At 48.5% G+C, this 15,797-nt stretch overlaps 1 protein-coding gene across 3 annotated transcripts in view; it reads left to right on the plus strand.

The window, feature by feature from the left end:
• Nucleotides 1-1,148: 1,148 nt before the first annotated feature.
• The window catches only part of Rbpms2 (RNA binding protein, mRNA processing factor 2), a 32,355-nt gene continuing 17,706 nt past the window's right edge, over nucleotides 1,149-15,797 (plus strand). Inside the window, exons 1-2 of one of the 3 annotated variants that reach the window (XM_021171880.2) lie at nucleotides 1,149-1,397; nucleotides 2,602-2,793. In XM_021171880.2, coding sequence (XP_021027539.1) covers nucleotides 2,725-2,793 — 69 coding nt within the window. In that variant the 5' untranslated portion in view covers nucleotides 1,149-1,397; nucleotides 2,602-2,724. Of the gene's footprint in view, nucleotides 1,398-1,564; nucleotides 1,643-2,601; nucleotides 2,794-15,797 lie in introns of those variants that run through there. The other 2 variants (XM_021171878.1, XM_021171879.2) reach the window with 2 other exon arrangements.

Genomic DNA, 15,797 nt, shown 5'->3' on the forward strand with positions numbered 1-15,797 from the left:
TCATTTCTTTGGGTCTTAGCTTCCTCATCTATAAGACAGAGTCCTTAACTCTACAAGATGCCCCTCTGGATTAGAAAAGTTCAAATCGGGGGCTGGAGAGATGGCTCAGTGGTTAAGAGCACTGACAGCTCTTCTAGAGGTTCTGAGCTCAATTCCCAGCAACCACATGGTGGCTCACAACCATCTGTAATGGGATCTGATGCCCACTTCTGGTGTGTCTGAAGACAGTTATAGTATACTCATAAAATAAATAAATTTTAAAAAGAAAGAAAAGAAAAGTTCAAATCAACCCTATAGGGGTTACCTAAGTTTAGAAAACTGACGGGGTTTCTCCTCTGGAAAAGCTACAGCAGACTACTTCTTAAAGTCTTAAAGAGTTATTTATTATTATATCTATGTACATACTGTAGCTGTCTTCAGATACACAAGAAGAGAGCTTCAAATCTCTTTACGGATGGTTGTGAGCCACCATGTGGTTGCTGGGATTTGAACTCAGGATCTTCGGAAGAGCAGTCAGTGCTTTTAACCACTGAGCCATCTCTCCAGCCCTACAGCAGACTTCTACAGCAGGATCCTGAAAGGAGGGAAGGAGGGAGGGAGAAGGGGGAATTCCTCTTTGGCAAAGGAAGGAGGAAGACTTCAAGAGACTTGTAGGAAGAGGGGAAAGTGTGGTAGAGGTATCTGAGGACGAACAAGATTGAAACCACCTGGACATGCTGGAAGCTGGAAGAACCTTAAAACTCTGGGAAAGTGTAGCACCTACTTCGGATTATCAGTGCTAGACTCTTGCGGAAAGCAGGGCCTGACCCAAGCATTAGCACTAGTGTGTGTAGTGGCAATTCTGTGTAACCAATAAGTAAGTATAGTCAAGTACACCCAGGCCCGGGTCACAGTAGGGGTTCAACAATTACTTCCCAAATGGGTGAACATATCACTGGCAAAACCTCCATTTACTTATCCGTGAGATGACAAGTTATCAGGGAGCCACAGCACAGCTCTCACGCATGATGGAGCTAACTCTATTTGGCAGGTCCGCACAGGGAAGTCCCCAGGGACTAAGTCACCGCCCAAGGTCAAGGTTCCTAACTGGTAAGGGGGCTGCAAACCAAGACTTTTCACCTGGACCGCCCCTGAGCGCGGTCTCACGCCCCGAATCCCGCTACTAAGACTTAAGTTCCGTGTTTTGAGTCGGGGCAGTAGATCCCACCGGGAGACACCTGAGCCGAGCCCAATCCGCTCTCCTCTCAGCTATGGCTGCTCAAGGATTATCGGGGACTGCGGCTGGGATGTCTCAGTGCACATAAAGGAACTCATGGGCAGGGGCGCACGAAAGAACTCCAGTGCTCTGGCGGCTCCGCAGGGCAGTCAGGGCCGCTACTCTCCCAGTGCGACTTCAGGTAGGTGCCGGTTTTTTACAGGCTGCTGGCAGGAGACGTCCTGGTCAGCATTTATTCGGCCTGGGGGAAAATCCAGCCCTGAGGCCGCGCCCCCCGCCACCACTGGGTGGGAGTCTAGGCGACCCCGCCCTAGGCGTCAGCCGGCTCTTCCCTCCCCCACCCTGGGGTTTGGAATTGGAGCGGAAAAAGAACGAGCCGTGAGAAGTCTTAAAAGCGGGGTGGAGGTAACGAACGGAACCTTCTAGGTTAGTCGAGGTACCCCCCTTCCTGAAGTTGAAAACGATTGGGCTCCCCTCACCTCCTCTTCGAGGTGACGGAGGTTGAGAGGGTGAGGGAAGAGTTTGTATTCTAATCCCCACCAACTGGGCTGGAATCCTCCGGCCAGATAGGGGAAGTGATTTCCTCAAGGTCACTCAGCAAAAAAACCTCTCGGTGCCTTGCTCAAGATCAGGTGTTTGCCGTCCTCCCCCTTCCTCGCCTTCACCCCCAAAACCCGGTCCCCGGCTGCTTCGCGCGAAGAGAACCTCTGGCCCGGACCCGACAGGAATTCGGGGCGAACGGAGTGCTCGCGACAGCCTACACCTCCACATCTGGGCATGAAACCCGGAGCCCCGCCGCCGCCGCCGCCGCCGCCGCCCTCGCCCTGGCTGGGGATGCAACGTGCGGGTCACCTCAAGCTCCACCCAAGCCCGCGCGGCTCCTTTAAGAAAAGTTCTCTGAGAGAGTTCATCAAAGTTTAAAAAACTTGTCTGGGAGAAGGGAACGGTGGGGTGCAAGAGAGCCGAGTCGGGGAGAGAAAGGGAGAAAGGGGTGGGGGGTCGACCAAGGAAGCGGAGACGGGAAAACGCCCGAGCCAAGGAAGGCAGAGAGGCCGGAGCGTCGCGGCCCGGGCCGGGGCCGGGGCCGGGGCGAGCCCGCAGTGGGCTGCGGGGATTGGCTGCGCGTTCCCCCGGAGACCGCGCGCGGGGCGGGGGCGGGGCGGGGGAGGGGCGGGCCGGGCCCCAGCTGAGGCCGGTTCCGGCGCCCGCCCCCTCCTCTGGCGCCCGCCCCCCGCCGCCCGCGAGCGCACTCGCGGGCCGCCCTGAAAAGCCGGAGGCGGCGACCGCACGGGCTCCGCTCGCTCGGGTTCCCGGTGCCTTGCCCCTCCGGCCGCCTCCCGCACCCGCCAAACTTAATGTGATCCCCCCCTTTCCTTTCTCCGCAGCCTGACGCGGCAGCAGCCGCTCTCCTCACCAGCTCGCACTCTCCTCGGGGGCGCACGGCTCGCCGTGCCCCTGCCCACCACGGGACCGACCGTCCCGCTCCCCTCTCCGCGTTCCCCCTCACCATGAGCAACCTGAAGCCGGACGTCGAGCACTGCACGGGCGCGGGCACCGGCAGCCCGCTGGAGGAGGAGGTGGGTGTGCGGCCGCGGGAGCCGGCGCGCGTGAGGTGCACGCGGGGCCGCGGGCGGCGCGAGGTCCTGCGGGCCACCGCTCCTGGCGCCTTCCCGCCGCTGCCCTTCGCCCTGGGGAGGAGCAGCCTATGTCCAGCGGGCGGAGGCGTGCGGCCTGAACTGGCCCGGCGGGGCCGGCATTGTCTCCCCGCCCTCCTGGGCTCGAGGAGGGCGCGCGTCCCCGTGGTGGGCTCGGGGCGCCGCGGAGGTCCTACGCCCGCTGCCCTCCTTCCCCAAGCCCGGTGGGGCTTACCTTGCCTGAGGCGCGCCTCCTGGGTAGCCTGGACCCCCTCCGGGACTGGAAGGAGCTGAGAGGGATTATCCCGGTGGGTGCGGGAGGCTGGTTCACCCTCCAGCCCTTCCACCTCGCCCCCTCCCCGTGACCTTGGAGGCCTGGCCGGCTGCCCTGCTCCTAGGTTAGAGCTGTGGTCTCAGTGGGCAGGCGGGCTTTCCGCCCTGTCTCAGAACTTGGGCTTCTTCAGAGAGTTGAGCCGGCAATTTAGTTAAAGTCGGAAAAGAGAGAAGTTAGCCTTGAGTATTCCCTGTTCTCGCTCTTTGACCTAGTATCCAAGCCAGTACCCCAAACTGGCCAGGGTGGGATCTTCCAAGGAGAGGTGACATAATCTTGTCCAGCTGCCCTATGCTGAAAAAGGGGTTATGAGACCGCGTCAAGGAATCATCAGTGCTTGTGGTTTTATCGTCTGGTGAGGACCACGCACTTGGGGGGGATAGAAAACCTTTAAGGTAGCTTCGAGTGGAAGCTAGGCAGGCAGGCCGGCTCAACTACTATGGGTTCTAGGCTCCTAGGGAGCTCTTTAACGTATGCTGTGTCACTCCAGGGCTGAGAGACCCTTCCTGCCCCACCCTGGCATACTTTTGCCCAGGAAACCAAGGGCCAGTTATCCAGCCCTAGGGCCCTTCCCCTTGGTCTGGGGTAGAAACCGCAGAGGCCCTGATGTTTCTTACTGGTTGTGCTAATGAGTTGGTGCAGAATGACCCACTGTTGGGCTGGGCCAGCAAGAGGCCTGCTACCAGCTTCAGTGCACCAGTGGCATGACATCTTGAGACATCTTTATAATCTAGGTTTGGATCCTGGAACAAGGAGGCAGGGAATTATATGCAATGATTCACTCAAACGATGGAAAATGAAGGGGGGGGGAGGGGGGAAGACCGCTCCAGAGGTCTCTACTAGTAGCTCTGGAGTGAGTGGTAGCTGGTCTTGGTTACTGTTGGCTTTGTCCTCTTTGAACCTTTGGGGTTCTTCACCCCATCCTGATCTAAATGGTTTTTAGAATCTCCTCTGAGAGTTGGGAGTGAGGAGTGTGTTGTTTGCTGTTGTGTCTGTGATCTCTGCTTGTTTTCCCACCCCCTTGTGCTGAAATTGTGGGGAGGGCAAGTGCTTCCTGAAGCTGTTCCAGGACCCCCAAATTATGCATCTATTAAAAGGTTGGCCCTCAGCAGGGACTTCACACTTAATGAAAGGCTGACCAGATCCTCAGACCTGTTCTGTCTGGGGAAGGGAACTAGCCATATGGTCACAGGGAAGAGTTGGAAAAAGTGTGTGGGACCTTGGCTACTTTTAAAAATTGTCTTTCTGGGAGAGAGGGCAGGGTATTCAAAAAAAGTAGAGCCACTGCTCTTTCCCCTAAGGACTGGTGATAGGCCTTGGTGATTCAGAGAGTTCTGAGTGGTACCCATAGAGGGACATGGGCTTAAATTTAGTATTTAGCAAGAGTTCTAAGCAGTAGGTCCTTATTTGGGTAGCATGTACACTAAAATAAAAATACAAGATAGATTAGCATGGGCTCTGTTATAAAGGTGACACAAAAACTTAGGAAGCGTTTCGTACTGAAAGATAAAATAGAACTGGTAAGATAACTAACCGGGTATTTGCTACTAAGCTTGACTGTCTGATCTGTGGAATCCACATTGGGGCGAGGGGGGGGGGGAGAGAACGAACTAATTCTTGGAAGTTGTCCTCTAGCCCCGACAGTGCACCCTGGCACTCATTCTCCACCACGATCACCACATAAAAACAAATTAAAATGTAGTTGAAAGTGGAAAACTGAGGGCATGGGGATCTCCCTATGTCTGCTCTTGTCTGGTGGGAATAGGAGTTGTCGCTTCCCTCAACAGTGTTTTGATCAATAGCCCAAGAACTCTTAGCTCCATTTCTTTCTGGTTGCTTGGCTGGAGCTTGTCTCCTTAGTTTAGGTGGTCTCAGGCAGTCAGTTTTACAATCCCTAAGCACCATCATCCAGAAAATACTGTTAGCATTGTTGATTTACTGCTGTGGCCGAAACTGGCCCTTCCCAATCATCTATTGATTAGCTATAACAGGCCTAGAGAAGTAAAGGCTACAGTCTACCTTTAACACCTCAATTCCTAAGAATACCAGGTTACAGGAGAGAGATGTATTTTCTAAGTTCTAGGAGGAATGAATCCCTGCATCAACTTGAACTGCTTTGTATAATCAGGTTTCCTTGCTTGCCTCCTGCTCTCCCCAGGAGGGTTCGTCCCATATTATGATTCTCAGGTTCCTTCTCTGGAATATAGATGAAAGGATTGCAGGCCGGGGTGGGGAGTGAGGAGGACTTGCTGGGCAGTGATGGTGTGTCTACCATAGTGACACTAGGAAGTTAGAGGTTAGCTCTCCCTGAGATGAGGGCGAGTACAGTAGGAGGCTGTTAGTGTGGAAAAGATGTTTCAAAATGTATGGCAGACATCAAAGGGTGAGTCCTGAGACAGAGGCAGAAGGATCCTAGGTTCAAGGCTAGCTTGGCTCCATAGTGAGGCCTTGTTTCAAAAGCTTTGCTTTTGAAGGGAACAGGGTTGTTGTGGATTATGGGGCCTCGTTTATTTGGATAGCTACGCTACTAGTAGTTTGCTATATGGAGAAATAACAAAAGCCAAAGCCACGTTATGAAAGGCCCAAGAGCATGTGAAGTTGGGAGGAAATTGCCATTTTCTTGCACTTGAAGGAAGACAGTGGAAATTAAGGGAAAAGCGGAAGTTCTTGTTTAGTTGAAGGCTATACCCTCCTCCAGGTGGGTCTTGATGGAGCACCAGATGATTTAACATAGACCCTGAAAATCCTGCTTAGATTCTCCCAGGGGGGAGGCAGTGTCTCTGGAGTGTGGTATTTATTTACTGAGAGGGTCTTGCTACAAGGCATAGGCTGACTGTGGCTTGCAAGCCTGGCTTGCAAGCCTGTCTTGAAACTATGTAGCTTAGTTACTATGACTTCAAATTCTTGATCCTTCTGCCTCAGCCTTCTGAACATTGACTTTACTGTATTATTGGGATTACAGATGTGTGCTACTATTCAGTGTTACTTAAAGCTACTTTATTGCAGTATGATTGACACTGATAAAGCTACATTTATTCAACATGTAATTTGATGAGTTTGGACACTTGGCTGTAGTTACTTTTTGTATTTGTTTTGGTTTTGGTTCTAAGGATTAATCCCCAAGCCATCACTGATGCTAACTAAGCAAGCAAGAGGTCTGTCACTGAGCTGAATCCCAACACCTACAGTAATTTTCTTTTTAGAGCCCTAGCTGGCCTAGAACTTGGCCAGCCTCAGCTTCCCAGGTGCTGGGATTAACCTACAGTAATTTTTAAATTAGGAAGCATCCTAAAGTCATTAAAGTGTGGTATTTGGATCCCTGAGTATGTTTCTAAGACAGAAAGAAGCTAGTTATTTAGTTAGTTTTTAAGACAGGGCCTTACTAACTAGCCTTGGATGACCTGAAATGTAACAAAGTTCCTCGTCCTTCTGCTTTTGCCATCATTCCCAGCTTGTAAAGAAGTTTTCTCTTAACCTAATTGTAAAGTAGTTTTCTCTTAACCTAATTGTAAAGTGTAGAAAGTCAGGAGTAATGGTAGCCAAGGTTACATTATTTGGACCTATGACTGTTACCTTTCCTTCCCATAATAGCACCTCTGAGAAGTTAATAGCTTAACTCTCCTCTCTGAGGTGTGGATAAGTAGGATGATTTTAGGCCTGCAGTGATGGACAGGCCAAGGATAGTCTAAATGAATGCAAAGAAATTCTAGAGTACAGTGTATGATGTGGGCATCTTCCTTTCCTTTTTTTTTTTTTTCCTTCAAATTTTAGTTTTTAGTTATGTCCAGTATATGTGTCAGTGTATGTGAGTGCATGTAGGCCAGAATAAGGCATCATGTTCTCTGGAACTTAAATCACAGGTGGACTCTGGTACTTAATTGAACTTCGGTACCATGCAAGTTCAGGGGGGACTCTAAAGAGGTTGAGACAAGAAGGCTGTCTTAAGTTCAAGGCCATTCTGACTTATATAGGGATTTTAAGCCAAGGCTACAGAACAAGAACCTGACTCAATACACACATCAAAACCAACCAACCGGGGCTGGTGAGATGGCTCAGTGGGTAAGAGCACCCGACTGCTCTTCTGAAGGTCCAGCGTTCAAACCTCAGCAACCACATGGTGGCTCACAACCATCCGTAATGAGACCTGACGCCCTCTTCCGGTGTGTCTGAAGACAGCTACAGTGTACTTACTTATAATAATAATAAATCTTTAAAAAACAAAACAAAACAAAAAAACCAACCAACCAAAGCTGGATGTGGTGTTGAATGCTTCAAATCCTAGCATTTGGATAGGAGCAGGAGGGATGGGAGTTAAAGGTATATTTTAAGTCTTACTATGAAGAGACTCCATGACCAAGGCAACTCTTTGTTTTGTTTTTCAAGACAGGGTCTCTCTGTGTGTAGCCCTGGCTGTCTGGCTGTCCTGGAACTCACTCTGCAGACCAGGCTGGCCTTGAACTCAGAGATCTGCCTGCCTCTGCATCCCAAGTGCTGGGATTAAAGGCGTGTGTCATCACTGCCCGGCCAAGGCAACTCTTACAAAAGAAAAAATAAAGCATTTTAATTAGGGGCTTGTTTATAGTTTTAGAGGGTTAGTCTATTTTGATAGTGGGAAGCATGGCATTAGTCATGGTGCTAGAAAAATAATTGAGCATTGCATACACTAGCAAGCACTTGCTGAAAGGACCCTGATATAGCTGTGTCTTGTGAGACTAGGCCGGGGCCTAGCAAACACAGAAGTGGATGCTCACAGTCAGCTAGTGGATGGATCACAGGGCCCCCAATGGAGGAGCTAGAGAAAGTATCCAAGGAGCTAAAGAGATCTGCAACCCTGTAAGTGCAACAACATTATGAACTAACCAGTACCCCGGAGCTCTTGACTCTAGCTGCATATGTATCAAAAGATGGCCTAGTCGGCCATCATTGGAAAGAGAGGCCCAATTGGACAGGCAAACTTTATATGCCCCAGTACAGGGGAAAGCCAGGGCCAAAAAGTGGGAATGGGTGGGTAGGGAAGTGGGGGGAAGGGTATGGGGGACTTTTGGGATAGCATTGGAAATGTAATTAAGGAAAATACATAATAAAAAATATATTAAAAAAAATAATTGAGAACTACATCCTGATCTGAAGGCAGAGAGACACTGATAGACACTAAGCTCTGTGTGGGCCCTTGAAACCCCAGAGCCCACCCCCAGTGACACACTTCCTCCAACAAGGCCGCATCTCCTAATCCTTTTAAATAGTACCACTTCCTGGTGACTAAGCATTCAAATCTATGAGCCTATGGGAGCCATTCTTATTCAAACCACTACCGCTGGATTACCCTGGGCTACTTGAAGAGACCTTTTCAACCCCCAAAAAAAGCTAGGCATATTTTGTTGCACATCTTTAATCCCAGCACTTGGGAGGCAGAGGCAGACAGTCTAGTTTACATAGTGAGTTCCAGGCCAACCAGGGCTAAAAGAGAAAAAAGAAAAAAAGAAAAAAGAAAAAAAACCACAGAAAAACATAACAAAAGAATCATCCACCCTCAACCACCAACATAAACCTACACACATCTGAAAGAACACGGAACATCTCGGTGCTTGTCGGCAAGCTTTTCAGTTGAGGGAAGGAAGTCAGTTCTATCTTCTAGGCACTTACACGGAAGCATGGCCCAGGCAAATGGATCCAGGAGGATTCTGTGAGGAGGTCAGTCTCCTCCACTCTCTAGGGATGGTTATGGATGTATCTGTCTTCTCTGCTAAGACGAAGAGGCTAGATCGTTAATAGTAAGTATTAAGTAAACCTGACTGTAGTGTATGTCTTGGGCATTGTGTGTCTTAATTCCTCCTCTGATAGTAGCACTGCAGAGTCCTTACATTAAACCAGAGACCAGAGGCTTGCTTTCACAGGGCTAGAGTCAGTGCTTAACCACATACTTCATGCACCTCTCTGTTTTACATTAGGGTTGGTGTAATGTGGTAGTGTGGAGAGGGAAAAAATGTCTGTAATCAGTTGCTGGTGTTCCTGGTACTGGGGGTCAAACCTGCTTTGTGCTTGCTATCCAAATATTCTATGTCCCAGGTTCTACACTTGCAGCCAAAGAAAAGGAATATGATTTTGTTTTGAGGCGGGGTCCTTGACTTAATAATACTAGAACTTGCTAAGTAGACCAGGTTTAGACCAGGTCAGCCTCAGACTCACAGAGATCTGCCTGCCAATGCCTGAGTGCTGGGATTAAAGTCTAACCATGACCAGCTGCAACCAAAAATTTTGGTTGAGTTCTGGGTCCCCAGAGTAGAGGAACCTAGTGGTTGAGTCAGGCCATCTGTTTTAGGCTGGTGGCAACCTCAGACCTGGCAGTAGATGGTGAGTAATCACCTCCAGCCAAAAACTTTATTTTATCATACACGTTTAGAATTGCCATTGTCTGGGAATTACGAAAATGACTCAGTTATATTTTAAGTTCTCTACAGGAGTCAAAACCCTTAGTCATCTATGAAGGGGCCAATTGTTTTCATACACCATTGCCACAGACCACTGTGAGCATCTTAATTAAAGAAATGAATAGTCTTGCCCTCAAGTAACTACTGCCATTCTAGAGACATTTTCTTGGAACTCTTTATCTCTTCTTTCTCTCTATGCAGGCATCCTGGTTGGTTTGCACCATAGAGTCAGTTGTTAAATCCCATTCAATGTTTGGACCTAAAGGTCCACCCTCCCACCTTCTGGACTGGCATTGCTAAATTCCATATTAGAGTCACAGCAGGGGCTGAGGGTGTTGTCTTCTTTGTTTTAAGCCATTTATCTCACTGGGTCCTGGACAGATGGAGAGGAGGGAGAGTCAGTCCTTGGTTCAGGGCTATCCAGACCTGAGCTACATTGTTGTGTGGTAGCATGACCTGTCTGTTTCTATTCTGTTAGTCATATATAGGCAGCAGCCCTATTGAGCTCCGTGTCAGGTCTCTATGATCTGTGTCTATCCTTTGCCTTATGAATGCTTGGTCACCAGGGAGTAGAAGAACCGTTTGATTGGATTAAAAGGATTTGGAGATACAAGGCTTTACTTGGAGGGTGTGTTACTGGGGGTGGGCTTCGAGGTTTTCAAAAGCTTATATGCAGCTCAGTGTTTGTCTTTTGTAACCTGTGGATCAGGATGTAGCGCTCAGCTACTGCTCCAGTGCCATGCATGCTGCCGTACTTCTGCCATGGTGTACTAGACCTCTGAAACGGTAAACAAGCTCCCCATGAAATGTTTTCTTTTGTAAGAGTTCCCTTAGTCATGGTGTCTCTTCACAGAAATAGAACAGTGACTAAGACACCAGGCATGAATGAAGGCAAGTGATAGATCATGATAGCCCATCACACAGCAGCAAGGAGAATGGGGGTGGGGGTAGGTGGACTTGTAGGTGGACTTGTAGGTGGACTTTTTCGAGACAGGGTTTCTCTGTATAGCCCTGGCTCACTTTGTAGACCAGGCTGGCCCTGAACTCAGAAATCTGCCTGCCTCTGCCTTCCAAGTGCTGGGATCAAAGGTGTGCGCCACCAGGCCTGGCTATAAGATAAGACTTCTTTAATGTTGGGAATGCCTTGGAAGCCTTGCCTCTGGGTGTGGCTTCTGATTTTGCCTGGAGCCACAGGGCCATCACAGCTGTCTCCTGCATCCTGCTGTAGCACCAACTCTATCTAGAACTGCATGGCACTTCTTGTCAGCTTTAGTTTTCTAAATGAGGCATAGGTCAGTGCACATGACAGGCTTTGACTGATTGTGTACATAAAACATGAAGCCTTCTCCTGAGGCTAGGAACAAGTTGGAGGATGAAGCCTGAAGCCTTACTCAGTACTTTATATATAACCAGCTCTGTTTCTCCACTTAGAAAACTTGCTATCATCCTAGCTGGTGATGGTCCCCGGTCTCTGCTCTTACCATTCCTATGCATAGTTAATACTTTAGGGTATATTTTACAGCCTAGAGGGGAAGAACCCCAAACTCTCCAAGCAGCTTGAACTTTACCCTCAGCTCTTGTCTACAGGCTATCTAGTCCCAGAACTGGCTTGTCTGTAAAAAAACGGGAGACCATACCAGTTTCACCTGCTACACCAAAAGGAACGTCAAGCGTATGGAGCCCATGGTGGTTGATTCATTTGAATGAGTGTAACGATAAAGTGTGGTTCGGAATGCAATCTCACAGCCAACCTCTGATGACATGTAATTGGGGGCTGGAGTTTGCTGGGCAGTCACAACAATGGGACAGACACTGAGGTCTGGAACTTTCTACCCAGTCTGATTTAGTGATAGTGATTTTGATCTTTGAAGTGATCCAAAGTGAGCTTTGGAATAAGGTGTCATGTGATCAAGAACTGCCTAGGAAATCACATGGTTGGTGTGTTAAGGAGCCACTGAGCCACTCCAGAGCTCCATAGAAAGCAGGGGGAGCCTGTCCTCAGAGCACTGGACTCCAGGGATTCCGTGTCTCTAGGTTCATAGCCACTGCTTACCACGGTGCTGCTTGCTCTTTCCCTGTGCCCTTGATTAGTGCCTTATAAGTCCTGGGTCTGCAGGCCATGTTGCTAACATTCCATCCATCCCGCGTCAAGTAGCCCTATGCAGAGCTTCTTTCCCTGGGAGGAGTGAGAGTTAACTTGCTGTGCCAAGCCCAAGCCTAGGACTCAAGCAGAATCCTACTTCACCCTTGAGCACACCAAAGAAAAAGTGGCCACTGAGATCAGACTGGCTGCCTTGAGATTTCTACCTGGCAACCTCACACTGGTTCAGCGGTGACCCACCCCCCTCATAGCCCTGGGCCCAAGGTGGCCTAAAGGCACACCACTCACTTACAGGTTTGTTCTTGTGAAAGCAAAGGCTCTCAGGAGAGGGATAAAGCACATTGCTTACATCTTACCTTGAGTAGTTTGTGTTTTGAGACAGAATCTCTGTGTAACCCCAGCTGTCCTGGAACTCACTCTGTAAATCAGGCTGGCCAGGGTACTGGGATTAAAGGTGTGTGCCACCACACCTGGCCCTTACTCTGAGTCTTAATTTACCTTCACTTCTCCCTTTATAAAAGGAGTTCAGGCAAGTGATTTTTTTCTTTATGGCTACACTTACTGTTCTTGCAGTGCATGTACAAAGAAAGTCTGGTAACATGAGTTCAGTGGTGCATACCTGTCGTTCTAGTCGTTTTGAGAGGTTGAGAGGGAGAATTATTTAGGCAGCTAGCTAGGTTCAGCGCCTTCCTAGAACAAATGGTGACAGACCATCTAGAAAGGGAGAAGGAAAGGAAAAGTTTGGGTGTTTAGGATGTTCAGGTGTGAGGGGGCTGTTTTTTATTACAGCCGAGACAGAAGGGAAGGCCTGCAGCCACCTGTCCCAGTTGGTGATAGGGCCTGAGACTTCATCCTAGGCCTCCTGATAACTGTTTAAGTCCATTTCTTGCTTTTCTCTAAGTCTTGTTGGCAGTTGCCTTCTGATCAGGAGGTGAAGCCTGAATCCAGTTTCTTGCTTCAGTGGAATCTCCCTTGTGGTGATCACTTCAGGTCCCAGGATTATAGCATCTTTATAGAATGTTGAATATTTTTGTGTCAGGATGTGCATATGTGTTACATCAGTTGACTAACACCTATCCAGAAACAGTGAAGACAGTGCTACTTACATAGAGGACAGAGATGGCAGGTTTCCGTTTTACCTCCCACCTCATCTATTTGTTTGTGTGCGAGACAGAGTGACTTTGTGGGTCTGTCTGGCTTAGAACCTCCTATGTAGACCAGGCTGCCCTGTAATTCTGACTCCCCACTGCTGGGATCAAAGGTTCTACCAGGCCCAGCTTTGGACTGTCTTCCAGAACTCCACTCTAGTCTCAAATTCTCATGACTATTCTCTTGCCTCAGCCTCCTCTCTGGAGTATGGTGTATGGAGTGTTGGTATTACAGGTGTGAGCCACCATGGCTTGCTGGCTCCTTTCACCTTATTTAAAACCGATGCTATTTAGGACTAACCACAGCATCCCCCTTACCCACTCTAGTGTTCCTCAAGGTCCTGTTTCTTTCTCCTTTGGTCAGAGCTGAAAGCAACTTGTCCCAGCGTGCCTAAGGCTGCTTCATACTGGGGTCTAAACAGATTGGCATGGTAAGATCAAGGTCTGGAAATTGACATCGACTTATGAACCAAGCACTTGGGGACCTTAAAGCTACTTTTTTACTTGTGCAGTGGCTGCTAGCAGCTCACTGGACCCCTGGGTCCTGATTTTCTCATCTAAAAATACAGTATCTTCCAGCTAAAAAATTCTTTATTTAGGCTACTACTGAGAACTCCGAGTGGGAGAAGGATGTGGGAAGGGCTTACAGGAGTCTTGTTTTTCCGAGTTTGGATTTCCCTCCTCTCCCCTCCCCCTCCTAAGTAGTGTTTTCCATCCAGATGACTCTGGTAGCCCTAGCTCCAGCCGTGAGTAGGCGGGACTTGAGTGAGAGTTACTTGAACCTTGATGGAATGGATGGTTAGGCTGCGGTCCCTTTCCAGTTTGAATTCTAACTTTAAGAGATGCTAAAAGACTTCTGGAGATAGCTCAGTAGGGGAGCCCTTGGCTAGCCTAGACAAAGCCCTGGGTTAATCTCTAGGACTGCAAATAGAACACACTAAACAAAAACCAAAAAAGATTTACAGAATTCATTTTCTTCTCTTTTTTTTTTCTTTTTCCCTTTTCAAAAACTGTCTTTCAGTTTTTACTTATTTGTGCGGGGTGGGGGAGTCTCAACGTGTGAGCCACTTGCCTTTCCTTTGTCGAGGGAAGATTTCTATTTCTATTGTTTGTCACTACATCTACAGGCCAGCTGTCCCACAAGCTTTAGGGCCGTTTTCCTGTGATATACAGCTCTGGGGTTCTGGAGGTTGAATTTAGATTGCTAAGCATGTGCACTGGCACTTTTAGCCACAGAGCCGTCTTCTAGACCCTCTTGTCGTTTTGTACAAATATTCTTCCTCAAGTACTGAGATTCACAGTGTGGTGGTGCACTGGCCCCTTCTTTCTTGATTCTATCTGCTTTGTAGGATATTTTTATTGCCAAAAGTCAAAGTTTCCCTGTGTACACCTTCTCCCTGAGTCCCATCCTGTTGGCAAGGATTTATCGTGGGGCAGACTACTGCCTCAAGTCGGTTGGTGGAGTTTCTGAGGTCCAGGGCAGCCCTGGTGTTCTTTAGCAATATTTCTAGGGAAACAATCTCTACATAGAATCCCTTGACTCCCAGGTCCTGTCTTGGCTCCTCTGTGGCTGGAGTTTGAAGAAGGCCGTGGTTGTCCTTCAGAGTTAAAGAGTAAGAGGGTTTAATGACCATGGGTGTTACATTGTTGTTGAAAGCAATGTTTACCCTTTCCATCGATAATAAAATCTGGCATTTATGGAGTCCATCCTCTTTGAGCAGCAGGTGTTTAATGCTTGGTATGAAGGAGGTCTTTATGGGTGTAAAAAGTTGTGTAGAGTAGAAACTGAACATAGTGGTACAGTTGGGAGGTGGAAGCAGGCTGTCAGGTGATGTGTTAATAAAAAGATAAAGAGGTACAAGAATATGTTCTATGGGGGTGTGGTGAGGTGTGGGAGAGCGTGGCATAGGCCCCCCAGCCAAGGCATCCCTGTCCCCTTAGGGACCAGCCACGCGACGGTATAGTATAGAATAGTATAGAATAGAGTTTATTCAGGGCATGGGGAAGGGAGTTAAGAGGGTAGTAGAGACAGAGAAAGGCAGAGAGAGAGAGTAGAGAGGTAGAATAGAGGCTGGTCATGAGCATGTGGGGGGCGGAGATGGAGGGAGAGGGGGAGCAAGAGAGCAAGCAGCCGCTTTTATAGTGGGTCAGGCCTATCTGGCTGTTGCCAGGTAACTGTGGAGTGGGGTTTAGACAGAATGCAACATCAGGAATTCAAGGTCATCTTCAGCCACGTGGGGAGGTGGAGCCCAATTGAAGTCCATGAGACCCTATCTCAGAAAACAAAAAGAAAAACAAGGCTGGGATATTTCTCCCAATCCTGAACAATGTTAGCTGTCTCACTTTTACTGAAGACACAGACTTAGTGAGCCACTGGTCCCTATCCTGAGTACAGGTTCTCTAATGAAGAGGACCTCCCCACCTCCCATTCTAGGACTCTCTCTGTGATCTCCTAAGAGAAGTCTGAGCAGTTGCTGTTTGAGCCATGACCTTTAGGCTGCCTCCAGCATCTGCCTGACCATGCCTTACCTAGAAGCGCACTAGTGCTTTGTTACTGAAAGCTTGTTTAGTCTTTTTTATTTTTTTAAATTTATTTATTATTATAAATAAGTACACTATAGCTGTCTTGCACCAGAAGAGGGCATCAGATCTCATTATGGGTGGTGGTGAGCCACCATGTGGTTGTTGGGAATTGAATTCAGGACCTTTGGAAGAGCAGTTAGTGCTCTTACCCATTGAGCCATCTCACCAGCCCCTCTTTAAATTTTTCAAATTAATTAATTAATTAATTTTTTGGGTTTTCCTTTTCTTTTTTTCTTTTTTTGGTTTTTTTTTTTTTTTTTTTGAGACAGGGTTTCTTGGTTTAGCCCTGGCTGTCCTGGAACTGTAGATCAGGCTGGCCTAGAACTCAGAAATCTGCCTGCTTCTGCCTCCCAAGT

Source organism: Mus caroli, chromosome 9 (genome assembly GCF_900094665.2).
Source record: "Mus caroli chromosome 9, CAROLI_EIJ_v1.1, whole genome shotgun sequence".
NCBI classification, from domain to species: Eukaryota; Metazoa; Chordata; class Mammalia; order Rodentia; family Muridae; genus Mus; species Mus caroli.